The 26,392-nt window shown below is 52.1% G+C and overlaps 2 protein-coding genes across 2 annotated transcripts in view; one reads left to right on the top strand and one right to left on the bottom strand.

The window, feature by feature from the left end:
* Positions 1-12,659, bottom strand: part of UBE2O (ubiquitin conjugating enzyme E2 O) — a 69,851-nt gene extending 57,192 nt beyond the window's left edge. Inside the window, exon 1 of the mRNA XM_067308062.1 lies at positions 12,282-12,659. Coding sequence (XP_067164163.1) covers positions 12,282-12,659 — 378 coding nt within the window. The remainder of the gene's footprint in view (positions 1-12,281) is intronic.
* Positions 12,660-24,222: 11,563 nt separating this feature from the next.
* Positions 24,223-26,184, top strand: AANAT (aralkylamine N-acetyltransferase). Its single transcript, XM_067308354.1, has 3 exons — positions 24,223-24,435; positions 24,543-24,697; positions 25,879-26,184. Exons 1-3 carry the CDS (start codon positions 24,279-24,281, stop codon positions 26,182-26,184), a joined length of 618 nt encoding a protein of 205 aa, XP_067164455.1. The 5' UTR covers positions 24,223-24,278.
* Positions 26,185-26,392: the final 208 nt, after the last annotated feature.

Below are 26,392 nucleotides of genomic sequence, written 5' to 3'. Positions count from 1 at the left end.
ACCAGTTTACTCCACTGACTGTGGCCAAGAAGGTCAAATACAGTTTGCCAAGCCAAACAGGTACAGCTCATCAGCAGCTCGACACAAGCACTAGGAAAAAGCAGCCGGTGCTTTGCAGTGAGCATGCCAGCTATGGGAGTTCTCAGATAAGACTATTTTCTCTGCAAAACTACCTCGCTTGCATGGTCGTACACGTGCTAATCAAAAAACTGCTGTAATCTGAAGAGAAAGCAACGTTGTGGGGCAAAAAACAGAAGAAGCCAAAGCACCATTGTGGAAGAGACAAAATTAGGTCCAAATACACATTGTGTTTTTTCCACCTGAATGCCAATTAAATAGCAGAATACACAGAATTAATGCAATACTGACACTAATGTCACATTCGCTAGGCTAACATAAGACATAACTAACAATTATTTTAATCATCATGCAAGAGCCAGTAAATTGGAAGTGGAGGCCAATATCTATGGGTGGCAATCTGGCACTAAATCATATTACTGAGAACAGAAAAAATATATAGCCACAGCTTGATTAAGCAGCCAGGATCTTCACTTGGATTTTTTCCAAAACTCTAAGTGTCAGCACTGGGGGAAGGGACCGGGGGGGGACGGGGGGACACAGAAAGACTCGCCCAATTAAAGATCTTACATATGCATTACAGTGACATCAATTAGCATATCTGCGGTATTTCCTATAAATTATTAATCTTTCCCCGAGATGACCAACAAAACAAGAAATCTGAGAGCTGATCACATAATACTACTGTGAAATGCAGATAGAGCGCCTGATATGGGAGGTGTTAAGTTTTAAACTAGCACTTGGGCTCAGATAAAAGCAGCCTCAGGAAGCAAACATTAATGCTATTCAACAAGGTACTCGAGGAGGCTGATGAAGGCGACCAGAGACGCTGCTGATCAAGAAAGCACTGTTCTCGCTGGAGCAGGTGCAGAGAAAGGCTGCAAGATTATCAAGGAAAGAGCTATCTTGCAAGGAAGTTAGTGATATATAGTCTGAGAGTGAAAAGGGAGAAAATGGTTGTGCTTCACCACACAAGAGCACATTTATAAAGACAAGCAGCTAGTTAGGAGCCAGGTTTGCTTTTTACAAGAAGAGATGGATGTAAACTGCCTGTGCGTTTATGCTGCGAATGACAAGTTTTCCCATCAAGACGGGAACAGCTTTCTAATCCAAGAAACCAAAGCGAACAGCTAGCTCATTTTATGACAGACCTTCACTGATATACAAACAGGCTGCTGCAGCCCTCGACAGCAGGGGACTGACTCAGGAGGTCCCTTCTAGTACAATGCTGCCAACAACGTGGACTGCCTCAAGAGATCCAGGTTTTGAACTCCAGGAGATCTGTTCCATCCTCACTTGCACCCCCCCACACCGAGAAGTAGCCCAAGCAGAGGGTGCTGGCGTAGCACCACCTGCCTGCATGGCGCTGGGCAGATGTGCAAGCCCAGCTCCTTCAACTAGCTGTGAATGCATGACATGGTACGGACCTCTGCCTGCGGAGCACTCGTTAGTAACCACAGGGAGGGGTTCTTTTTTCAGCACATGTTTTATTATAGTCAAGTCACCCTGTACTTAGCACTTTGCTTTATCATTACAGGGCAGATTTAGTCTGTGAACCAAATGAGACCTTTCATTGTCATGTACCAGCACAATCCGCACAACACACAAAACTAAACAGAGGAAGTTTCTAGCCTGAGAGTCAAAAGGGCAAATAAGCTAATTCAGCTATGCAGGTCAGGAGATGTTCTGGGTGAAAAGGTAGTTAATAAACCAATAATTCACTCCAAATCTTATTGTCTAATTTTTACATGTACAGCAAGACCTCAAAACATTGAGAGGTGGCACATTAGGATAGTAAAAGTATCAACTAATGCATCGTGGAGGAACGACAGGATTTTTTTTTTTTAATCTAAGTACCCATGCACTCGTATTTCCTGTGCAGTGTCACCTTCGCAGCTGTGTCATTCCTTAAGGTGCTCTCTTCTCCTCTTGTATATATTTCAGGAATATATAGAGAGGCATAGTCTAGAAAGCAACTTGCTTTACCCTGTGAAGTCTGCTCCAGTTCAGAAAGCTTCCACAGCTAGGATAGTTCAGGTCTACATTCATCAACCACATGCTGCATTAAATACGCTTCAAGGAGGAAACATTATATAGCGCTCCAACTTATTAGGAATAAGCTCCCAGGTTCTTCAGAGCACACCCGAAATGCTGGCTAGCCTGCCTCTTACAGGAAGCAAGTGAATCATCCACATCTGCAGGCTTTAAAAAAACAAAACCAAAAGTTTTCCAGTAAGGACAGACAGCTTTTTCCCCTCCTTTTTCTGCTATAAACTGAAGTCCACAGACAATTCACTATGATGAGATTATGCTTCAGCATGGGAAGCCAAATAAACTTTTACCATCTGGACCCTGCAGTTTCCTGGGGCACAAGGACAGAGGAGAGATTTCTGGCAAACACTGCATGCAGTAAGTACGAAACAATATATATGAAGAATCGGTTAAATATGTCCTATGCACAGCCTGTCACACAGCTACTTAGTAACTCTAAATTTAGAAAACGTGACTATTTTGTCTCAAGACACTGTTCCAAGGAACCGGCCTCGGATGCTGAACAGCAGCGTGAATACTTTGTGCAACGGTCATGAGAATTATTCATTTGGATTAGATGTGTAACCCACCTTCAGAGAATAAAGCATTCACCTTCAAAAGTAGTTAGAAAAGCAAAATCAAAGGACAACACCTGTAGGGCCTTGCTGGAAATGGCATCAATTCTGAACAAAAATATTTTGAGTGATACTTCATGTACGCTCACCTCCAACACTAAAAAGCGAAGCTCTGAGGGGAGCAGTCCAGCCACACCATCTGCCACTAGAGACAGACAGAAACAGTAGGAAGCAACTGAGAAGGGCAGCAGAGTCCAACACTGCTAGTTACCGAAACGTCCAACTCTTCTCTCAAGCAGCAGATAAGGAAAAAGCAGCCATTTTAGGGCAACCGTACAGTAAAGCTGAATGAAGAAAAATACCAAGATCCTTTGGCGATCAGAGCGCTACTCAAATTCTGATCATGTTCAAGTGTAACTGTAGCCAACAATTTTACTGAGGGCTAAGATCTAGGACCGGTTATTTAATCAGAACATCTTGAGCCAGGAGAGCTGAATAGCCATTTGATTCTAGAAATACCATTAAGAACCCTCAAAGTTAATGGCCTGCATCTAAGTTATACTTCACTGACTACATTTCTAATCCAGCCTTACAAAACTGTCACAGCTTACTAGATTTATAGTTAAACTAACTTGTAAAAATGCTAGGTTACTCATCAGTTTAATTACTCATGTGAGGAAATACATAAATCAGAATCCCTCAATAGCAAGATACACAATACACAGCCTAGTTTCCACGCATGACATTTCACACATACACAACACAACCAATATATTATGGTTTGAGGTGAGAATAATTTGTCTAGACAGAAGTCTCTAGCTATATCTGCACTGAAAAATGTCAGAGTTTCTCCACCATCCAGGCAGTTCACGATCTCCAGTCCTGCTCAGAAAGGGTCAAGCAGAGAAGACACTGAGCACGCCACCCAGGGAACTACATCAGGGATCAACGTGGCTAATGCAGGCTGACTGACCTAGAGTCACCCAGAGAGATAAGTTTTTGTTACCTTTCCAACCCACATGGCCAAAGAGGCACTGCAACATCAGAGCCCTGAAAATGCTTTGAAGATGAAAAGTGCTACTTACTTGCTAAATATCCTTATCGGCAGAAAAACAGCACTGTTTCTTAAAACAAAAGTGATTCACACACAAAATTTTGTTTTATTCTCAAATTATATCCGTTCAAAAACAGGTAAAAAAAACCCAACAACACAGCTGCGATGGAACTAATTCCAGCTCTCCCAGTATTGCTGTATTTCACCTTAAGCAGAAGGCTCATCTCCCACTGAGGGATGAAAACACTACCCAGACATTTTAACAGGAATGATGCACAAGGAAGTCCCAGCTTCGGGCTAAGAAACCCAGTTAAAAGCCTTAAGCTCCTCACCTTTTCAGCTGGTGATTAAATAGCCCTCTTCACTTGTCAGTCTCCAACCTCTTCCTCACAAGCAAAAAAGCTAATACCTTTACAAGCAGCTCTAAGAACATACCACCTAGGCTGTGTTTGATGTGCGTGAATACAGAACCACATGGTACTGCTGCTGTAATTTTATGGTACAAAATGAATGCTGCTTAATGGAGCAAGGGCATAGCTACCTAGCTTCCCTTCAACTCCAGGGACTGTAACCAGAGGCTGTGAAGTGACACCACTACAAATGTAAGCTGGGCAGAGTTTTCCTGTTTCAAATTTACTCCTGTAAATTATTTTTTTTTCCAGGCCTGGAAGCTACAGTAAGACAACGAGTGCTCCAGGCCTCTCCTAGCCAGCTTTCCTGCAAATCCTTGGCCTCACCTCCTACCAACAGCCCTCATGCTGTTCAGTTATTTCATAAGAAGCTATAGCACCAGCTGTTGAGGAAAATAAACACATTGTTATTTTAAAGGCAATGTAAAAAAAACAGGTAATAAACTCATTTTTTACAGTTATAAAGAAGCTTAATTTTCTAGTGCATCCCACATAACTCCAGAGCAAGGAGGTGGTTGTTCAAGACTCTTGAAAAACTGGACGACTACTTAAGATGTAGCTTTGTGCATCCCACTTTCAAAATCTTGGCTAGGTGCTGGAACAGCTTACATGATAAATATATTTTGTATCTTGGTATCCACAGAGACCCCCTTATATACCCATACAATCTTCTACCCCAGGCCAGAAGCCAATAGAACAAGCACCTCCAAAAAATTTCCAGGGCCCTGTCAAGATAGGGCTCTACACACCATTTCTATACATTTTTTAACTATCAATTTGTTAAGAGGCAGGTCAGTAGATCCATGGTGCATGGTCTGAGCTCACAAGATACGTGCATCAATGCCATTTAGCTTAAACATCTTCCACATAAGCTGAGCTAAACTGCACTGCAACTGCAGCTGTGCGCTTCTATGGTACAACACACACACCTGAATAATGGAGAAGGCTGAATAAAGCCTCAAGGGGAGACTATTGCTAAAAACAAAAACCAAAAAAGCCACACCACAAACACCCACAGTCTAGCGTTGAGACATACACAGGCCTTTTAGTCTTAGAATCTGACCACTCTCATCCAATGGTTTTGGCCTTGACTTTACAGAATGGATATTCTGTAAATGGGAGGAATTCCAACCGCAGATGTCTACTGGTTCTCTCTCACCATTAAGTTATTTTAAAACCTACACAATTAAGGGCATAAGACAGAAATGTAATATCACTCATCCCTTCCCCTTACCTCTCCTGCACAAGTACACACCCCCAAAGTAGTTATGAAAGTCCAAATCTCCAAAGGCTGGGACAGAGGATGCTGAAGATCTCCATACCGTTTTTAGTACCATGTATACGCAGCCAAATGCACGAGGTAAGAATAAACCTGAAACGCACAGTTAGAAATACTTTCTATCCCCAAATGAAGCCAAGCCCACAATGAGCCTAATTTATGTGAAACTGGGCTGCACAGCACAGCTGGGGACATGTGTATTCTGGATTACATCCCGAGGCACACCAAAAGCCTTTCAGTCACCCTGAGCACCCCAACAATCTCAGTATGTGAACAAGTTTTCATCTGGATCTCTGGATCTTACTTTGATCCAGTCCCATATAGTCTTGTCAGATGCCAAACAAGGTAATCACATTCTGGCTACCAGAGAATTACACGCAGCCTTCACAGCCTCATTTAAGACAGGTATTATCTTTCTCTTGAAGTGTTACTGCTAACCAGCTAATCTGTTCTACAAGATTGACTGTGACGTTCTCCTCCATATAATTCATTCATCACAGACTGAAAAGAGCAATAAAACTAAAAGGACACCTGTCAACTTGAAACTCATGCACCTCCGAAAATACACAGCTACTACAGTTATCAGTAATCCTCATTCTCTCTTCTGTCAAAAACATGTATTTTCATAGCGTTTGATGTTTCTAATGACACTTTATAACCAGTATCCTCTACCCCCTCCAGTCTACTTCTCTCTTCACAGAAATACTTAACATTCAAAAAATAAAAAGGTTTTTCAGTATTTGTTGAAGGTAAATCCTCCACCCATCCCAAGGATCTTGCTAGTAAGAGAAATGACTTTTTGCTGAAGTTTGCCAGCTTTGCAAATTCAGGTTAGCAGAGTGTTTATGTTTCAGACACAAACACATACACATCTACTTAGCAGCATAACAGCCCACAGCAAATAGAAAATAAAATCCATTACCTATTGATTTTTGTTGTTTCAGAAAGTAAAGTTAGTATTTACCTACCTTGTCACAGTTCTAAAGACCACAAAGGAAGAAACATCAACCATGCAAGGTAGAACTAGAACTGAGGTACAGATGAAATGCTCCAAAAGACAAAGTTTTAAAAAAAAAAACCCAAACCCCAAGCGATCATCTCACATCTTTCAGTTCCAGGAACCTTAGGAGTGACAACCTAAAAAGCAAGTGCACAAATCTCAGATGAAGGTATCAGTTTCTAAACTGACAATGACCCTTTGGGGCAAAAAAAAAGGCACATGGTGGGAGGTAACAGTAGAGTGGAAACAATGAGGCGAGTTTTTCCTAACTAGCATTTAGGAAGGTATCCTCACCTTCTGAGCCTTTGAAATCCCGCAAGTAATTAAACAGTCAAAGAGTCAAATGAGAGGAGGCTTTTAGCTTCGCAAATGCCAATTATTTCCCAGTACCAACACAGATGCTGAACATTAAAAATAGCGTCTTTCCTCTGAAGAGAGGAGAAAAACTGAGGACGGCTGGCATAAGTAAGCAAGACCTAGCCCCAAAAAGCATCTGTTACAGATTCTGCCTTTTAAGTTCAATAAAGAGTCTTTCATGAAAAAAAAGTAACTACCAAATTGCTTAAAGCCACTTGTCTGTGGAAGTCTGTATCTGAGCTGCATAAACACAAGGGAAGCAGAAGCCTTTATGAGAAAGTTACAGCAAAATGCCTCACTTGTACAGGTATTTCAAGGTCTGTCATGGGCTTCGATTCATTCCTCCTAAAACTTCTAGTGTACATTAGCTAACTGTTTACTAGTCCAAAGAGCGTTACCAATTTAACTATTTGTTAGCTATACCAACACATTGGAAGTGAGTGAACCTTGGAAAAGATGATCCATCACAGAGCAACTGCTTGCTTGGGGAGAGATTCTGTCCATTTTAAAAATAACATTCCTGACTAAATTTTGAATAGTTACGGTTAATTGCCTAGCCCAAGTGGCCACTTGCACTCTTGAACCAGCAATTCAGTCTGTACACTGTAAACTCAGAATAACTCTCTATACAATAATATTGTATACTATTTAGTAGTCAGGAGACTTCCATACTGCATGTTGTACAGGATGTCATTTTTGCAATAAAATACTAGCGATGATCCCCAAGTCTGTATTGCAAGAGTCAAACCAAAGTCCTTAACCTGCAAAGCAAAATGGAGAATCAAGTTAAGGGCAAGTAGCCTTGAAAAGACTAGTGACAGGATTGAAAGGTTACCCTTTAAAGTGATTCTGTCTTGCACAGAACTACAAAAATTCCAGTAAGCCTTTTCTCTCCTCCTATCTTTAACAGCTATAAAAGTCAGGTGGTTTCAGAGAAACCCCTTGGGAGACTAACTGAAACGTCAGAAGCAAGAAGAGGGTTAGATATAGCTTCCCCATGCAATAAAAAACAGTATTAATAGTTTATGGGCATTGAATTTGCGTGTTTCACTACAGTTCTGCACTGTGATCAGCATGTGTTCATGGCTCCTGAAAAGGGCCCGTACTTATGCAAGCTAGAACCATCCATCTTTACCTGTTGGAATTTAAATACTCAACACCACTGCATTTCTAGACAGAGAACATATTGGTCCAGCCTGAAGATGAAAGATTTCCTAAGGCTCTCGGTGTTTCCGTCCCTCAATCACAAATAGGTACCACATTGTCTGTAGTTATGAGTAACATCTGAACAGCCCACACTAGTGTCCTACTAGAGAGGCAAGAAAAAGCTACTGACACTAACGGAGATAACAGCACCTCACAGATCTGACCACCCGTATCAGTTACAATTCCTAGTTGGGATCCCAGAGGTGAGGGTTGGCAGTGGCAGTACAAGGGACAGAGACGAGAAAATGCAGATCTTCATTAAATAGGAAGTATTTCCTTCTCCCATAATATACACACAGAAGAATCACAACTTAGAAGTTTAGGTCAAAACATTAACTAATGACAGAACTCAGAAGAAAAATAAAATATGCACAAAAGTCTTGAAACTATGTAGGAATAATGTCTTCAGAAAGTTCTCCTGCAACCTTATATTCATGACTCAATACTTGAGGTCAAGAAATTATAGCAATGAACAGTGGGAAGGAACAGAAGGGTTGTGTGGGATGTAGCAGAGCTGAATTCATAGAGAGACTTGTAGAGATAACATCAGACAATTTCCAGCTAATAAGCTGATCAGCTACTGGATTATATCTCAAGTGCCCTGATACTTTGAATTCATTTCCAGAGCAAACCTGAATGGAGTAGAGAGCCATCCAAACCAAGCAGTATTCTGAACTGCACAAAACAAAGCAAAAGGCTCCTAAAAACTTCCAGCAAATTTGGACCTCGACTCTCACAGCAATCCTGGGTCTCTACATGTTCCCTGCATGTAAATCAATCAACTCTACTCCTGACGTCCAACAGCATTACACCAAGACACCAGCATAAGTATTTCGTTCCCAAAGACATACGTAAGAGCACAAGACGGGGAATTCAGCAGTCTGGCCTGTTGCAGGCCTTTAGATAAGGTGCTGAAATATAACACCTGCACTTTTGTTTTCCCCATCTGCAGAACAGGCGTATCTGCCTTACACAGGCTTTGGGAACATTCAAGGCAGTAGAGAACTCGGAGGCTTTCTGATGAGGCAGAGAGAGGAAGACCAGCAGCATTTTAAGGCATTCTATGAGCCTTACTCATATTTAACATGGTCAAGCATGTTTATTAATTTCCCAAAGGCAGCACAAGTGTGTAGTAAGAGTATTAACTTACAGCTGAGAAATCTGGAAATTATAAAGTAGCAGTAATATTTGAGGCCTAGCTGAATTTTTAGAAAAGCATCAAGTGTTCACACCAGTTATTAATACTTTCACAACTTTTGAGTGAAAATTATATCCAGCATACAAACAGTAATATGAAGACAAGCGAGATGGTTTTAACCAGAGGGACTGCTCTTCAGATTTGGTTGCCTGACAGGATGGGAGTTAGACAGGACATAGATGGCAAACATATTTGGATAGGAAAGGCTTCTCCTTCCAGAACTGCTTGGGTTTTGCATTATTTAGCAACAACGACTTTCCAGTGTTTTGAAAAAGGAAAAGTGGTTTGGAAGGCAGGAAAGGAGCACACAGAGCCAGAGGATAAGACATCCAGGCTCTTTTTTCATTCATGTCATTCTCATCATACCGCTAATGACCATCAACATGGGAATCAAAGGCAGGAATGTGCTCGGATAAACTACTTATTCAGTTGGAAGAGTTAGTGGGCTTTTGTACCAAATGCTAGTCCTATTTCAAGAGAAAGTTTCTATTACTTATTAACATCAGTAATTGTGTGCTTGGGTTTAAGTGGCAATCTGCCTACCATTTCCAGCAGGAAAGAACAAAGGTAAGCATAGAACATCTAGAAGCAACAGTAAAAAGGATTAGCCTATATAGTCCCTAGGAGAAGAAAAAAATTTTAACCCACACAGTTTAAGCAAAACGCAGGAAATCTCTAAGGTTAGAATCCAGTTTGTCTGGTTATGAACAACTGCATTTGACCTTTGCACTGGAAGCTGAAGCTACCCTCACTATCCTCAAAATTTTCAACAACTTTGTTTCTCCCCTTCCTCAGTTACAACACGTGCTCCTACCCATAAATGCACCAGGGTTCATAGATCTTAAAGTGCTCGACAAAGAAGGAGCCACACGAGACAGACAGGCACACAAGCGTTTTACATGAAAACAAAATCTGCCATACAGAACAGGTATACAGTGGTGCAAGATGAGGCTAGCAGGAGCCCTGGCCCCAGGACTACCTTTATCCTCTGACCACTGCAGAATTAAGAGCTCAGGGAAATAAAAGGTACCTTCAAAGAACTGGAACAAGCACTCTCTTGAATTCATGGGTTGACTGTGACCAAGACAGTCAGGTTAACATAGTAAAGACACTACATAGAATTCCATGGCTAAAGATGCCGGAGAGTTAGAGCCCTGGCCAAAATAATTACAGCTGGCAACAACATCCTAAACCCAACAAACTTCAGGCCCAGGACAACCACGCAGTGCTTCTGGTTTGTACCCCTCCCAGCTCGGACAACGACAAGTACGTCAGCTTACCTGGCTGGTTCGCACCCATTAGTATAATGTGAAAGGGCTGGGTTAGAGAGCAGCTAGAAAATCTGACTAAAACCATGAAAAGAGAAGTTCTGCAGTGCCTTTCCAATGGCGTCAGATTTGTTTTTAGTAACCCCAAACTGCAGCGCAGATTGCACACGATGCCTATCAATTTTGTTAGTGGGCAGCTTTTCAAATGGAAAAATCAATATGATAAGTACACCTAAATTCCTCAGGCACTTAGGAAACTTTCCCCCAGGGTCTATTACCCAAATGGTAAAGATGCCTACATCAGAGGGATATGACCATGAAAAGGAAAGAAAGAGGACCATTTATTTACGTAATTGCCTTTGACTTCTGGTTCTCTGCAGTCTCGCTTTTTTTAACGTTGCACAGGGTGCAGTTACCAAGTGACTAAAGTCAGACCTAACACTTCCAAATCTGAGAATCCAATAACAACTCCTAAGTCCATGTTTACTCACTCATGTTGAAGTGGCCTCATTTAGATGCTGAGCACACTCAACTTTGGATATATTTTCATGTAACAGCACACTAAGATTTTATTTGAAGGCTACAGCTATTGAATTGTGGCTCTAAGGAAAGAAGGTTTTTCTTAGAAATACATAATGTGTAAATATCTTTTCCTGACACCCCGTTTTCATTTTTCTTATCTCCTTAATGGTCACATGCCTAATGACACTATCACCTAAATTTAGCTCCTTCTGGTAGTGTGTGCAATCCTACCAATTTCTGTAGGAGCAAAGCACACCTTTCTCTCTGTTTCCCCTTTCAGCATTCTGCTTGATTTTTGAAACAGCAAAGCAGATGGCATACCAGGAGACTCCTGCTTTTAGTTGCCACCCCAGAACAGCGCTCCGACGCGCTCTACTGCAAGGACAGCGCAGGCCTTCTGTTTTGTTCAGTGCAACGCCCATTCCTCGCAGGCCCCTTTGTGCTATATTACAGTGCCCCCTCTCTCGCTTTTGTCTCCTCTGTGCTGTCAGTCACTCTGGGCAAAATCTGGCATCAGAGTAACTTTGGGAAGTGGGAATATTCTAACCCAGACCCCCAAATTGCCCTGCACCCTATGACTCTTCGGCTGTAATTAAGAGGTCACAGATTTACCTATGTCTCATCAAGAGGAGTAAATGCTCATGTAAACAAGGGCAAATCCAAACCATGGATGCCCACCACTGAAATTTTAGCTAGTCAAGATTACTCTGTTTAGCTGTTGGCTCCCCTACAACAGGCTACCATGATACTGTCCACCAAAGAGAGAGATATTGGACCACGTTCCCAGGAAGTAAGAGAGAGGGTCGGAAAGCTTGCCTCTACCAGGAATTAGCTCAAATCCCCTGCTGGACTTCCTTCAGTGCCATTAAAACCCAGTGCCCGAGAGAAACGGCTACGTTTGGGCACGGCGAAGCGCAGGAGCGGCGCTCACTCCAGGCGGGAGACGAGGAGGATCCACTCCAGCATGACGAAAGACGGGAAACGGATTTCAACCTCTGGAGGACACAGTCCACCCCCTGCGCTCCGACGCAGCACGCAGCCATGGGCAGCGCTTCTGGCGGGCGAGAGCGGGGGGAGCAACGCAAAGGGGCAGCAGCCCGGCGCCGCGGCGCAGAACCGCGGCGGCCCCCCCGCGGCAGGCAGCGCGGCCCCGGCCCGGCAGGCCTCCAGCGCGGCCCCGCGGGAGCAGCCGCGGCGGCGGCGGCGGCGCCAGGCCACGCGATCCGCGCCCCGCCGGCGCGAACCGGCCCGGAGGCCGCAAACGCGGCGGGCCCGGGGGGGGGGGGGGCGGGCGAGCCGTTACCTTGGTCTCCTTGACGTGCTGCTTGATGCCCTCCGGGTACCACTGCACCCGCACGTAGCCCCGCCGCAGCGGGCTGGCGCGGCCCTCCTCGGCGCCGCCGGCCCCGGGGCCGCCCGACTCGGAGCCGCCCGAGCTGGCGGCGCCGCCGGTGCCGCGGCCGCCCCCCTCCTCCTCCTCCGAGTCGGAGTCCTCGCCGTGGATGAGGCGCACCAGGCCGAAGCGCACCGAGCCGCGGTAGCGGCCCGACACCAGGTCGTGCGAGAAGAGGAGGCGCTGCGAGCCGCCCGGCGGGGGCAGCGCGGCGGGCGGCGGGGCCGGGGCGGCGGGGGCCGGGGCGGCGGCGGGGGCCGGGGCCGCCTCAGCGGGCTGGTCCGCCATGGCGCCGGGCAGAGCGGGGAGAGCGCGCGGCCGCCGGCGCAGGCTGGGGGAGGGGAGGGAGGGAGGCGGCGAGGGGAGGGGCCGGCGGCGCGCGGGCCCCGCGCAAGTAACGGCCCGGGGGCGGGGCCGGGATGCCCCGCCCGCCGCCAGGCCACGCCCACCGCGGCGCCGGGCCCGCGCGGGGGGGGAGAGGAGGGGGCGGGCTGAGGGGAGAGGAGGGAGGCAGGGAGGAAGGGATGAGGAGAGAGGGGGAGAGGGGAGGGGGCTGAGGGAGGGAGGGAGGAAGGAGAGAGCTGAGGAGAGGGGCCTGAGGGGAGCGAGGAATGAGGGGAGAGGGAGGGAGGAAGGAGAGAGCTGAGGAGAGGGGCCTGAGGGGAGCGAGGAATGAGGGGAGAGGGAGGGAGGAAGGAGAGAGCTGAGGAGAGGGGCCTGAGGGGAGCGAGGAATGAGGGGAGAGGGAGGGAGGAAGGAGAGAGCTGAGGAGAGGGGCCTGAGGGGAGCGAGGAAGGAGGGGAGAGGGAGGGAGGAAGGAGAGAGCTGAGGAGAGGGGCCTGAGGGGAGCGAGGAAGGAGGGGAGAGGGAGGGAGGAAAGAAGGAGAGAGCTCAGGAGAGAGGCCTGAGGGGAGCGAGGGATGAGGAGGGTGAGGGCGGAGGGGAGGGAGGGAGGAAGGAGAGGGCTGAGGAGAGAGGGCTGAGGGAAGGAAGGAGGGAGGGCAGAGGAGAGCCAGGGATGAGGAAAGGGATGGAGGGAGGAGGGAAGAGAGAGGGACTGAGGGAAGAAGGAGGGATGGGGAGGAAGGACGGATGGAGAGGGGCAGCAGAAGAAGGGGAGAGAGGAGGAGGAGCGGGGGAAAGCCCAGGGGGCAAAGAGGAGGACTCCGGGGAGATGGATGAAGGTGCCCAGGGGGAGCAGCCGCCCTCTGTGGTGTCTCCCTGCCACGGTGCTCCTGGGGGGGGGGCAGTGACCAGGGCTGCCCCCCACAGCCAGGTCCGTCTCCTCCCAGCCGGACGCTGCCGTGCTCCTGTCACCTTTTCCTCACCGGAGGGGAGGTTTCTCGGGAGCTACGGCTGTAGCGGAGTTGGTGTGGGAACAGCACCGCGTTTCCATGCCTCCGTACGCAGGCACGCGCGGTGCCACCAGGACGTCGCTTCAGGCCCCTTCGAGCCCCGGCTGCTGGCGCCGCGTCGGGGCGCGGACGGCCTGGCCTCCAGGGAGGCGCGCGGAGGCCCGGCGCCCTGGGCAGAGCGAGGGGAGAGCCGGGGGCGGGCGTCCCTCGCCGGGGAAAAGCGGGGTGTCTGGGGCAGGAGCCGTCTCCACCTGAGGGGGCCAAGCTAAAATGGCCGGGCGAATCGTGCCTCCGAGGTGTCTGCTTGTCTCCGCTGCAGAGAGTCCAGATAGCGTCACTTCGATATGGACATCTACACTGCACTTATCCACTGCGAAGCGATACCCGTTTCGGAGAGTTTTGGGATCTAGTATAAGGGAGCTCGACTGCATAAAAGCCGAAAGCTCCGGGGCGCGCGCCCAGGTGGCGGCTCCTGCACGGTGAAGGGAGCACAGGGCCCGCGAGGGACGGACCAGCCTCCCGCCGGGTCCCAGGCCAGCAGCCGCCATCGGGGTCTGACCACCATCCGCTTGAGGGGGAAAAATATTAAAATAAAATAGCATGACAGGCATTCAAAGGAAAACTCTCGGACCATGCAGGAAGGGGCAGGAGTCCGCCCGGCTGGGCTAGCTCTGAGCACTGCCCCTTCCCGTGCGCCCTTCCGGGGGGTGAGGCGCTCTCCAGTTGGCAGGAAAGCACGCTTTTGCTTTTTATGACTCCTAGAAGTCCTCGTTACAGTGTGCGAATGAGCCAAATGTTTGGCTTCATTGACTGTTGTGGATATTTTCCCTTCCATCTGCAGGGATTTTTGAAATAGAGATAATTTCTTGAGAGGGTCTCACTACACTGGCAGGGGAAGGGCAAAGTGAATCCCGAATAGCTGTAGCAGCCTGTCCTTTACTCAAATATATCCTGTCACTTCGCTCCATAGATCTCCCCGTCTGTGCAGCACTGGCTGGAATATCAGGAAAATGCTTGAAATCCTCAGCCTGACTCATTTTATTACCGAAAGAAAACAAGAGCAGCACAGCAGTAACCTCCTCCTTTCACTCTGCCTCCCACAAACCCGAGCCCAGGGCTGGCCTGGCCCTGTCCACCAGCTGGCTGTAGTTTCTCCTTCCAGGGTTTCTTCTTTCAGGAAAAGGGACCGGAAACACAGCTTTTATTTTTAAAGCAGTTCCTGGATTTTTCCATCGGGTTTCTAGTTCCTCTCCGCCAGGAAACAGCACCCACTAGCTGTGCGAATCCAGAGCCTGGCTGTGCACTGAGGCCTCGCTGCAGTGGGCATCTCCCACGAGGGAGATGCACTAGGAGCAGGACCACGTTTCAGCTCTGCCCGGCTCCTGAGAGATCCTCCTGCAGGGGTGCAGGGTGCACCTGAGGGCCACCTTTGGGATGCTCTCATTGACGGCAGAGTGCAAACTATTCCTGACCTGTCTCCAGATCAGGGAGCTGCAAGTGTTGCAACAGCTCTCAGTATCTTCCTCCCCTCTGGTCCTAGCTCAGCCTGAGCCCCACATCAGGATTTAATCACTCTACTGCCTGCATCATTTTAAACACAGGGGTGTTTTCCTGAGGTAGTTCCCTACAGGAGCATTTCTCAGCATTGACCCCAAGGATAAGGAACAGAGTAGAGCTGAAAGAGAATGTTCTCCGGGTGGGAAAATTGCAACATATCCTTGGGGAAAGACAGTTTAAATATCTGTTCAGTGCAACGCGGTTGTATAGCTGTTGATATGGGCAGGATGTGCTTGTGGGGGTACAGATCCCCATCCACAAGCAAGAGAGGGCAGGACCTCTGTGAGGTGGATGAGACGAGGAGTGTAAAATCAGTGCTCGGCACTGTCAGTCATCCGTGCGTCACCGGCACGATTTCACCCCTCTGTGTCACTCGGTCACAGCTGTGCTGGGGAAGGGAGTGAGGCACATCTCCCAAGGCCAGGATAGACAGCCCTGGCACATCCTGGTGCTGCGGGTCAGGTGCCAGCCTCCCTCCCCAGAAGTCAGGGAAAATTGTGCCTTTCCCCATGGGAACAGGATCAGGCCCTTTGGATGGGTAGAAGATGCCCTCTTCTTCCATTTGAATTAGCGCTATGTCCTTCTCATCATTCCATGAAAGGGCTAAAGCGTAAAAATGTGTATCCAGCATGGTGATGTTTCTCATCATCTCCTTAATGTACATAGTAACAGCCGTTTATAAAATATAGATATAAGTAATGGGCATAAACTTGTGTGTAGATGGAGACTGTCCCTCTTCAGAGCAATTACACGCTGCAGAGCAGCAGTAGGTAGCCACAAATAGCCGTGGAAACAATCACCTTATACAACCAACCAGACCCACGGCAGGGGGGGTTAACGGGGCCAAGCCAGGGCTGTTAACAGGGGTTGAGCTGGGGGTGTTTTGGCACTGAGCTCAAACGGGGCTCTGATGCGCTTTCGTCAGGAAGCGGCACTGAAGAAAGTCTCATTTTTTCCGTAGGACCCAGCAGCCCCTGCCTTGGACTGCTACACCACTGACGTGCTTCAGACACGGCGTAGTCCATGGTTATTGAGCATCTCCCACTCAAGAAGCCAGGCAGTATTAGCTCTCTGGGGCTTGATCCCAGATCTCCGCTGAGGAACCTCAGCAAGTCAGCCCACCCTGTGAAATACTAAGGCAAAACCAAGAAGCATCCCGCGATTTTGTGTGTGTGGTATTTTTTTTTGGAGAACCAGCTTGACTCAGCAGGTGGTCTGAACACCCAGCACTTGTGCAAGTGACACATGTCAAGCAGACCCCCCCCCCCCCTTTAGGGACAGTTGCCGGTGTTAGGCTATTTTAGGAAGTGCTGGCACTTACTCCCTTTGCAGCACGCTATCTTCCTTGCAAATAGACTGCCTGTGTAATGTAACTGGCTTACCTGCCTCCGCATAGAGATGTTGGTGAAAAGCAAGCCCCATCCTTCCTCCTCGGGACCCGGCTGGTGCTGGGTGCAGTGAGATGCACCTCTCACGGGGCATCTTTGGAAGGGCCTTGTGGGGATGAAGGGCTGCCTGGCACCCAGGGGTGCCTTCAGGGTGTCCAGGGGTGCCAGGGCTGCAGCAAGGCGCCGGTTTGCCTCGTCTGAGGAAAGGCTCTGGTGCCATCTCGTGGGCTGCAGCTCCTCCGCCACAGGGTTGCAAAGGGGCTGGAGGGAGCAGGCCTGATGGCTTCCCTGCGTTTTAGGAGAAAGAGGACGACACAGATTTTTATGCACACAAGGAGAACAGGCATTTGCCTTTACATTGCAACCCCTTCGTCCGCAGACGGGGTCTTGTCCACTGGTTTGGGACATACAGTGGAGCCCCTCACCCAAAAGGCAGGGAGTGTGCTCTCAGCGTAGGTCTTTATTGTGCAGGAGGGAAAACTCCTGCCTGACCGATCCTTTTAGATACCTTGAGCTTCTTTTGCTGCTTTCTCAGAGGTGGACATGTTCCTATACAACCCATATCCTCTGCCTGAAATAGCTGGGGTGCAGAACACCAGGACAACCCACCCTCTCCATCCTTTTGCCATTGCCTACTTAGTTTCAGGTTAAGTTTAGAGCTCATTTTTCCCGTTGAAATATGTGGTCCCACTTTCATTGTTTTCAGAAGAGCAAGACCAGGCCAATGGACGCTCCTTGCTACAGCAACTCCAATGTGCCCAGCCAAGGGTGAAGATGATTTGTCCATGCCCAGTCTGATCAGCTGGGTTGGGCATAGGGATGTGCTCAACGGGAAGAAGGAAATGAAGCTTCCCCTTGGGCTGTGGATTGGCACCAGCCTAGCTGGCAACCTTAGGGCATCTGGTGCTTAGAGTAGTCCTCAGCGTCCCAGCGCTTCGGCGAGCCTGGCAAAGCTACTGAGGCTGAGCAGCAGAGGACACCTTTTCCCTGCGAGAGGGACCCCTGGGGCTGGGTGCAGAAGTACCTGGTGCCCCATGACCATGTCACACAAGATTACCTGGCTCTTCCCTCACTGCCTGTGCTGTCCTGGTCAAACACCTTCATCCCTCCCCACCACTTGTAGCGAAGGGCCTCAGAGAGGCTTCACCTTGCTTATATATGACTTCATGCAAGTAAGGACACAAGCTAGCACAGTCCTCCTCTGTTCCTGCCTCTCGTCCTCTCTGCTGAGCTCAAGACCTTGCAGATCCAGAGGGGGCAGAGGGGTCTCTGACCGGGCTGTTCCAGGCCTAGCCTTGCTCTGGGATTTGGGATCTGGCTTCTCAGCAGATGCACCCAATCCCTAGCTCCCACCAGTGCTGTGCCGGGGCTGGAGCTGGGAGCCAGGGCAGAAGAGCTCCTGCAGAGGCAAAAAAAAGCAGGGTCACCCAGTAAAGCGTCACCGAACTGCCAAGTCCCAAAGTCACAACTAGGTCTAAAGGCGAGGGGCTACCTGTGCTGGGCCCCTTCCCACCGCCCTGCCCTCTCCTCCCGGGGAGCCTGTGCAGCGCGGGCTGAACCCCGTCCTCCTTCATTACGGGGATTGTGTCGTGAGCGTCCATGACCTAGTTAGTTACAAACTACTGCAGGCCGGCAGAGAGAAGGAAATTAGGCTAATCACCGCCAAGTGTCTGTGCTCCAGAGAGGGGATAAAAGAGGTCCTGGCTGGTTCCAGGCCCCTGCCTCTCGGGGCTCGGCACCACTCCTGGCTGAGCCTCTCTTACTGCGTACTCGAGCAGACGTGGGCGAAATTGTGCCCCTTTCTGCTTGCACGCCTCCCTCGCAGGCCCACGGAGAGGACTAACAGCAGGGGCAACCAACCCAGCAAGGACACGCATTGATCTAGTGCAGGTTTAAGCCGGAGCTCAGAGTCTGCTTCCTCGGCAGTTGCCAGGACCTCAAATAACCTGTGAAGTAGCAACCCCCTCCCTAGCTTTTTATGACCGTCTCTGGTGGGAATCAGCCCTGCACTGGCAGAAAAGAGGCATGAGCTGCGCTGATGGGCTGAGAGGAACACGCCAGAGGAAATCCGTGTGCGCGTGTATTTGCAGATTAATGTTTCAGAGCGCAGAGCCCTTTCAGGGTCTGCTCGGAGGCTGGGGCTGGCTGCCGGCCAGAGGAGCCCTGCGTTGCTGTTTTGCTGCGGCAGCCTGCAGGCTCCCGAGCAGCGATGACTACCCGGCTGCAGCAAGCAGGCCGGAGGCACTCTGGCTTTGCAGCACGTGCTGGAGATTTTGCACCGCTCTTGGCAACAGAGGGGAGCCCTGAGGGGGAAAAGCAGCAGGTAACCAGCCTGGCGAGCAGTGTATTAGGTCGAAAGAGCCACATCCTGCTGCGAAGTTGCAGCAACATCAGGCGCTCGCGCGCTGCCAGTGCGTGCTGCTCTCTGGGGCAGTGCTGGCGAAAAGGCCAAGCCAAGCGAGAAGAAAACGAGAGCCCGTGGCTGACCTTGCAGTGATGCAAAATTGCAGAGCCCAGCTCCCACCCAGGTTACGCCATCTGAGGAGGCCAGGAGAAAAGCCTGGGCCTCTTCGGGGACGGCAGGTCCCTTTGGCTAAGCCACAGCGTTCAGGGACGTGAGCAGCGTGTCAAAAAAGGCTGAGTAATTCCGCAAGTTTGGGAGAGAAACCCCAGTGCCACAGGGGAGGACGCCGAGGTCACCTGCGTCCCTTTTGATGGCAGACCCTGCCCTTGGAGGGCAAGACCCTGGGCAGGCGGCTGCTGCTGCGAAAAGCCGCTTAATGCCCCAGAGCACCAGGATAAGGCGGCACCGAGACCAAGGCAGAGCGCGGCGCAGATGAGAACGGCTGAAAAGCCCCCGCAGAGCCCGCGGGCTGTGTTTGCGCCGCTTCCCTCCCGAGTCCTGGCGGAGAGGGGGGAATGTAATGATGCATCTGCCTCCCACGTGTCGCCCCGACTGCAAATCCTGCCCGGAGATAATTGCCGTCTTCCTGAGCGGGCACCCGAATGGACATAACAGCCTGGCGTCGCAGACGGAGTGACAGCTCCGGGCTCTTTGAAGAGCCTGAGAGAGCTGCTAAATATGTAAATCTCAGCACGCTGCCGTGACTCTCATTTAATGGAGTTTTTGACCCTCTGCAGCTGCGTAGGAGGAGGGAGAGAGGGACTGAGCCGAACGCGCCCGCAGCGGCACCAAAACCAGCCTCCCTGCTTGAGTGCTCCGGTCGTGGGCCAACCTCTGCCCACCGGGGTTCAGTTTTAATGGTCGGGAGTTGCTTTTGAAATGCCTTTTCTAAAGAGCAGCAGTCTGCTGGGTCGTATTTCTGCTTACATGCCATGAAAAAGAAGAGGAGGAAAGGAAGGACTTAGCCCCAGGTCACTTCTGCTGTGTCTGGAAACTAAAGCAGGTCCTGAGCTCTCCTGGAAACGTCCCAGGTGGGGACAGCAGCCGGCGCTGCCTGGCTGCTCCGTGTTTCTTTCTGGGCTGCATCTGGTTCATGATGATAATGGTGATGCTGCTGGCTTTTAATTATTATTTTTGCTGATCTCACTGCTAATTTCCTTTCTAGGAGCTCATGCCTGGGATAATCCCCCTTTTATTACGCTTGTCCTGGTGGGGACAAACATCGCTGGCTTTGCCTATCCAGTTTCTTATGCAATAATTCCCAAGGACTGCAGGCTGCTTGCGGGAGAAGTGCTTGGTCTTTGCAACAAGCTCCTTGGAGGAGAAACTTTAGATCTGGCCCTGATCCTACAAGAAGCCAACTGAGATGCTCCCAGGCGTGAGGGACGCTCACATCTGGCCCTGCGTATCTGTGATTTCATGGCACGTGGCAGCCAAATGTTGTGGCTTGGCAACCATGGCTAACGCGACCAGCGGCCTTTTTGTTCTCGCCGCAAACCTCTCAGCACATCGCGGTCTGCTTTCTATTTACCAGGCCCAATTCTGACCCTTTCCAGCCTAAATCTTAATGCCGGAGGAGCTGCACTGATTTCACCAAGGCAGGAGCAGACCCAGGCTCTCGGTGATAAACACCCTGGCTGCACTTTCGGCTTTACGAGGGCTATTCCACGGCCCCTTGATCTTGCTGGAAGGGAGTGATTTATAGCCGGACCCGGAGAGTGAACAGCACATTTATTAAACACACATGCTCAGATGCAGACTCTGTATATCACCCAAGGGGGCACATGTTTTTTGGAAGCAAAGAAAGTGCATCCATGCTCAGCAGAGCTGCATGTAGCTCAGGACAGGCTCCCGTTGCCTTCGGAGAGGTCTGGCTCAGGCCCAGCGTGTTGCTCTCTTTCCTAGCTAAGTCACTGCTCTCCCTGCCTGGCGGCTGCCGCTTGCGCCGAGGACTCAGCGTCGAGCAATCAGCTAAATGCTTTATCCCTCCGCAGGCAGTCACACCAGGCGAGAAAAGCCTGATGGGATCCCTTGGCTGGCCTGTCACCTTAAAGCCTCTCACCTCTCCCTGTCTTTCATCGGGGTTATAAACTCCTTAGATGTCATCACGTGCTCCATAAAAAACAAATATATAAGCGAGGGCTCCTTACGTTGCGGCAGACGAGAGCAGGAGGCAAGTCAAAATTCACTGCAGGCTGCTTTCTGCTTCCTTCGCCGGCTGCGAGACGGCACCACCGGACCAGCCTGGGCAGAGGAGCAGCTCCGGGGCCCCGTCCCACGTCGCCTCCGGTAAGCGCCAGCATTTCTGTTGCATCCTGGTCGTACTAACAGTCTCGGAGACAGCGCGTGGTCCAGAGGCCACTGTAACTTGCCAGCCCCGGGAAGTGGGGAGTCGCTCCAGAGGGGAGGGAGCTTGGAAATTGTCCTCAGCTCTCCTGCAAAGTGACTTCAGTGGAGACAAGAGGGTGACTCTCATCACAACCTGTGTCCCACCACTGCCCTTTCAATACGTGCAATTAAAATCTGGGTCTGGGGGGGTCCTTGCAAGGAAACCCTCCATGTTCAGGGTGAGAAGAGTTAGGTCTCTATTGCAAAGAACGTTTGGATTCAGAAGTGGGTGAATAAATCCATACTGCTTCCACTCGCTGTTAAAAATTCAAGCCCCCAGTGCAGGCAGACATTTGTAAGAGAATAAAAAGATGCCATTAGGTGGTTGCTGTGGACGTGCCTGTTCGTTTACCCCTGAGCATCTCTAGGGACCATGCACACGCTTAGATCTCTCTCATGCGCAAACTGGGGTGTCACTGATCGGAACAACACAGGCGAGACTGTGCTGGAGCATGAAAGGCGGCTGCCTCGGGAGCCAGGGAGAGAGGGTTTTCCTCCCAGCTCCGGTTCTGACTTACTCTGTGACTTGGGGCAAGCTTCCTGCACCGCTGCGGGTCAGACGTGTCCCGCACGCAAATGCACTCATGACGCTCGCTGCGGCTGCGGGGTCCCAGGTGCTCTGCAGCGAAGGGCTGCCAAGGGGCAGCTGCTCTGCCCGTGTCTCTGCCTTGCACAGTCTGTTCGCTTGGTCTCTGCGTGTGCATTTCCCCATACATCGAAGCCCTTTGCATCTGCAGAAACCTGGAAGCCAAGCGCAAGGGAAAAGATCTTTTCCAGAAAACAAACACATATATATATCACCCCTACAGCCATATAACCTGGGGTGCTGGGAGTAAAATGCCAGAAAGAAAATATTCAAGGAAAACAAGCTAAAGAGCAGCCTTCTCCCCCCATCACCGACTTCTGCTCTCAACTGCTGCTGGTTGGGGTCTCAAGAAATTTCTAAAAACACCTGGAGACATCTAATTCCCCTTTCCCATTCCCTTCTAACGTGAACTGAGCACCCACTCACCCATGAGGCCTGGGAAAATCCCAGCTCTACAGACGAACGTCTCTGTCAGAGACTTGCTGATAGTCCCTGTTCTTTACAGTCGTTACGTGATCTGTGATAAAGAACAGCTCTGCAATAGCAAACGACTGTTTAACAGGGGCTAACGGCAAACAAATATCCCCCTCCCTAATTCCCACGGCCGCTGAGAAGTCAGCTCGCTCGATGGCATGTCTCGCCGTGGTCCCGTAGCTGCTCTCCTGTTGCCTTATCCCACTTCTGCATATCGCCCCCCTAAGCCAGGGAGGGGGCTGCTCCGGGCGCCTGCAGCATGTCCTCGTGGAAAGACCTCCGTGCTGGATCCGGCAGCACCCTGGGAACCGGCCGCAGGGGCTCAGCACCGCCCAGGATCAAACCACGCTTGCATGGTCTCCGTTTACGGAGATGGCCTTCTTGCCTGCTCCGGGGTTTATCTGAGCAGATGAGCCCCTAATCCAATTAGCAGGATGAGGAGTTGCAGGAGATTTGGTAATAAGCTCTACAAATGCTACAAAAAACACAGGCGCCCTCCTGTCTCCTCTAGTCTGGCCACTGCTTAATTTCCCTCTTACACGTTTCGTGGGAACGTGAAACACCCCTTTCCAGGAGCCATTCCGGTTAGTCTAGCGCTTCCACCTTGACGACCAGAGCTGCCATTTGGGGTGCTGCATATTTCCCCTAGCAAAGACGAGACCTCTTCCTGCTAGACCTGATCGCTTAGACGGCGCAGCCGCTGCTCGCTCGGCAGCTCATCGAAAACGAATCACAGCGGCAGCCCGGGCGGGCGCAAGGGGCGTTTCAGCGCCCAGCTCTCAGCGCTTCCGCGTGGAAAATTCCCTGCGCTGCTTTCGCCCTGCGCAACATTTGGGCTGGCAATGCCGTGGTTTCTGCAAATCCTATTAGCTGCAGGCGAGCCTATAATTAGCAAGGGAAGCCGGCACCTCTCAAACAATAATCAAAAGCGGCCAGGCCTCACGCTGGCTTTGCCCCAAATTGCTTGAATATTCAGCAGACCGGTGATTCCTGGTCAGCTCTGGGGAACTATTTCCACTATTGCTGCCTGCAGCCCCAGCGTACTTAGCAACGAGTAATTCGGTCAGTTTGCGGTTCTCTCTGGATTTGTTAATTTGCTTTGATTACGTATGAAACGAGAGGCTCAAATCGCGGGGGGGGGGGGGTCTGCGGGCAGAGCCCTGGGGAATCCCGCTGCGCTCGGACCCCGGAGGTACCAGCCAGCCCTGCCTGCGGCGGGTTTCACCCATCGCAGCTACGTTTGCTAGCGGGGACTGACCTAAGAGCCTCTCACGGACCAAGCTGCACCGCTTCCCTGCCGAGCGAGCCGGAAAAAGGAGCAAATCTCCAGCGGCTCCGGCTGCCTGCGGAAGGAGGCTCCGGCTGCCTGACGCAGGGGTGCCGGTGCGGCACTACCCTCTCCCTCGCGCGCCCGGGGCGCTTTCGCCCAGGGCCGCTTTTCCCACAGCCTCCCGCTTCCCGCAGCATCCCGCCCGCCTGCGCGGCACCGTTCGCCCCGGGGACGTCGTGCCTCCCCGCCGCGGGCTGGCCGGCGCCGCAGTGGGCGGGCGGCTGCCGCACGCGCGCGTATATAGAGCGCCAGGGCGGCAAGCAGCCTAATCCCGCGCGCCGTCGACAGGTATTTTCGGCTGCCGGCTAAGAGCACCGGAGGAGATTTGCCGAAGGAAAACGGGGCCGCGACACCCGCCGGGGCCCGCGGCTGACGGAGGCTGCCCCGAATAAGCGCGGCCCTCAAACGGCGGGCAGCGGCGGGAGATGTCGGTGCTGGGCGCGCTGCCGTTCCTGAAACCCGTCCGCTCGCCGTCGCCCCGAAACTCGCCCGGGCGCCAGCGACGCCACACGCTGCCCGCCAGCGAGTTTCGCTGCCTCAGCCCCGAGGACGCCATCAGCGTGTTTGAGATCGAGAGGGAAGGTAAGGGCCTGCCCGTCCGTCCGTCTGTCCGTCTGTCCCCCCACCCTGCCGCCGGACCTGCTTCCCGGCGGCCACGCGCCCGCCGCGCTCACCGCTCTCCCCCGCAGCCTTCATCTCTGTCTCTGGCGACTGCCCGCTCCACCTGGATGAGATCCGCCACTTCCTGAACCTGTGCCCGGAGCTGTCCCTCGGCTGGTTCGAGGAAGGGCGCCTCGTGGCCTTCGTCATCGGCTCCCTCTGGGACGAGGACAGGCTCAGCCAGGTGAGAGCCGGGCGCCGCTGCGCCCGTGGGAGCCGGGGGGGACGCGGACGGGGGCCCAGGCTGCCCCGGGCGTAAAGTCACTCTCCCGAAAAGCCCAGCTTTCCTCGGAGCCCAGGGCCAGGGCGTCCCCGTCCCAGGCTCGGCAGCCCCGGCCCGTTTCGGTTGCCCGAGGAGGTGCCGTGGTCGGGTCCTTCCCCAGCCCAGCTCTCCGGAGGGGCTTTGGGCAAGCTGTTGGGCCTTTCCGTGCCCCGTTTCCCCGGCTTTTGCGGAGGTGACAGACCTGCTTCCCCCGCTCTGCCCCCGGGGAGAGGCACCGGGAAAACTCCCCACGGGGCCGTTTCCCCGCACTGCTGCCCCTGCGCAGCTCCGGGGCAGAGCAGATGCTCTTAACCCCCCCCCAAACCCTTCCTCGGAAAAACTAATCGCGGCCGAGCCCCCGGGGCCGCGGGCTGCTTCCTCAGCGCTTCTCCGCTCCAGAGCTCTTCACAAGCTAATCGCTTTCTCCGGGCAATTTGGAGCTCGTTCAATACTGGAGAGGGATTTCTTGTAAGACTAATTGCTACAGGGCCGCTCTCGCGGAAATGAACTTTCTCATTGCTTATTTTTCCTGACGCTGTTATTAAAATGCGCCCCCTCCCCCTTCACCCCCCCCCCAAAAAAACTGAAAAAACCCCCAGCGATTAAAGGGGGAGATCCAAGGGGATGACCCCGAGATCCCATTCCATCGGGACGGGAGGGGGAGGACGGGTGCCCCGTGTTGCGAGAGCGGGGCGCCGGGGGCCACGCACCTCGCTCCCGCGTCCGGCGGCGGCGCTGCCCGCGCGACGCCTTCGGGGCTGGCAGCCTCGATGAAATCATGGGCGAGCAGATGGGCCGGATCCGCTGGGGAACGAAACGGAGGCCTTTGCCCCCGCCCGTCTCGGCTTCCCGTTTATCGCTGCGGATAAAGGCTGGGATGCCGGGAGCCGCGGGGAAATCTCCGCCAGGCCTCTCTGCTCCAAGAGGCAGCACAAAAAGGCTGCAAGAAATCAGAGCGAGCCTCCCCCTTGCATAACCGGGGGGGGTCTGCTCCCAAATCCGGGCTATCCCGGATAGGGAGCAGCCTCCCGCAGTGGCTCGGCGCCGCTGCGAAGCCGAGGGCCCGCGCGAGCCCGGCTAAGGCGCTGCCTCCCTCCTCGCAGGCGGCGCTGACGCTGCACCGGCCCCGCGGCGCGGCCGTGCACATCCACGTGCTGGCCGTGCACCGCACCTTCCGCCAGCAGGGCAAGGGCTCCATCCTGCTGTGGCGCTACCTGCAGCACCTGCGCTGCCTGCCCTTCGTGCGGCGCGCCGTGCTCATGTGCGAAGACTTCCTCGTGCCCTTCTACGCCAAGTGCGGCTTCGAGGCGCTGGGCCCCTGCGAGGTCACCGTGGGCGCCCTGGCCTTCACCGAGATGCAGTGCGCCGTGCGGGGCCATGCCTTCATGCGCCGCAACAGCGGCTGCTGAGCCGCCGCCGCCGCCGCCGGCCCCGGCCCCCCTTCCCTCCCTCCCTCCCTCCCTCCGCGCTCGGGTGCTTCGCCGGCGCTGGGTGGGAGAGGAGCAAAGAGCTTCGGTTTAGCCCCTTCCCCGCGGCGGCCGCAGAGCCCCCGGGGGGCTGGAGAGAGGCGGAGGGGGGCAAAAGGTTGCACCCCCTCTCCACGCCGCTTGCTGCACT

Source organism: Apteryx mantelli, chromosome 19 (assembly GCF_036417845.1).
Source record: "Apteryx mantelli isolate bAptMan1 chromosome 19, bAptMan1.hap1, whole genome shotgun sequence".
NCBI lineage: Eukaryota > Metazoa > Chordata > Aves > Apterygiformes > Apterygidae > Apteryx > Apteryx mantelli.
The sequence above is the reverse complement of the archived record's forward strand: the minus strand, read 5'-3'. Positions and strand labels throughout refer to the sequence as shown.

Excerpts from the sequence above, each read along its gene's own strand:
- AANAT (XM_067308354.1), top strand. The coding sequence starts at position 24,279 with ATGTCGGTGCTGGGCGCGCTGCCGTTCCTGAAACCCGTCCGCTCGCCG. Across the intron at positions 24,436-24,542 it reads GTTTGAGATCGAGAGGGAAG|CCTTCATCTCTGTCTCTGGC; the intron begins GTAAGGGCCTGC and ends TCTCCCCCGCAG. Across the intron at positions 24,698-25,878 it reads ACGAGGACAGGCTCAGCCAG|GCGGCGCTGACGCTGCACCG; the intron begins GTGAGAGCCGGG and ends CCCTCCTCGCAG.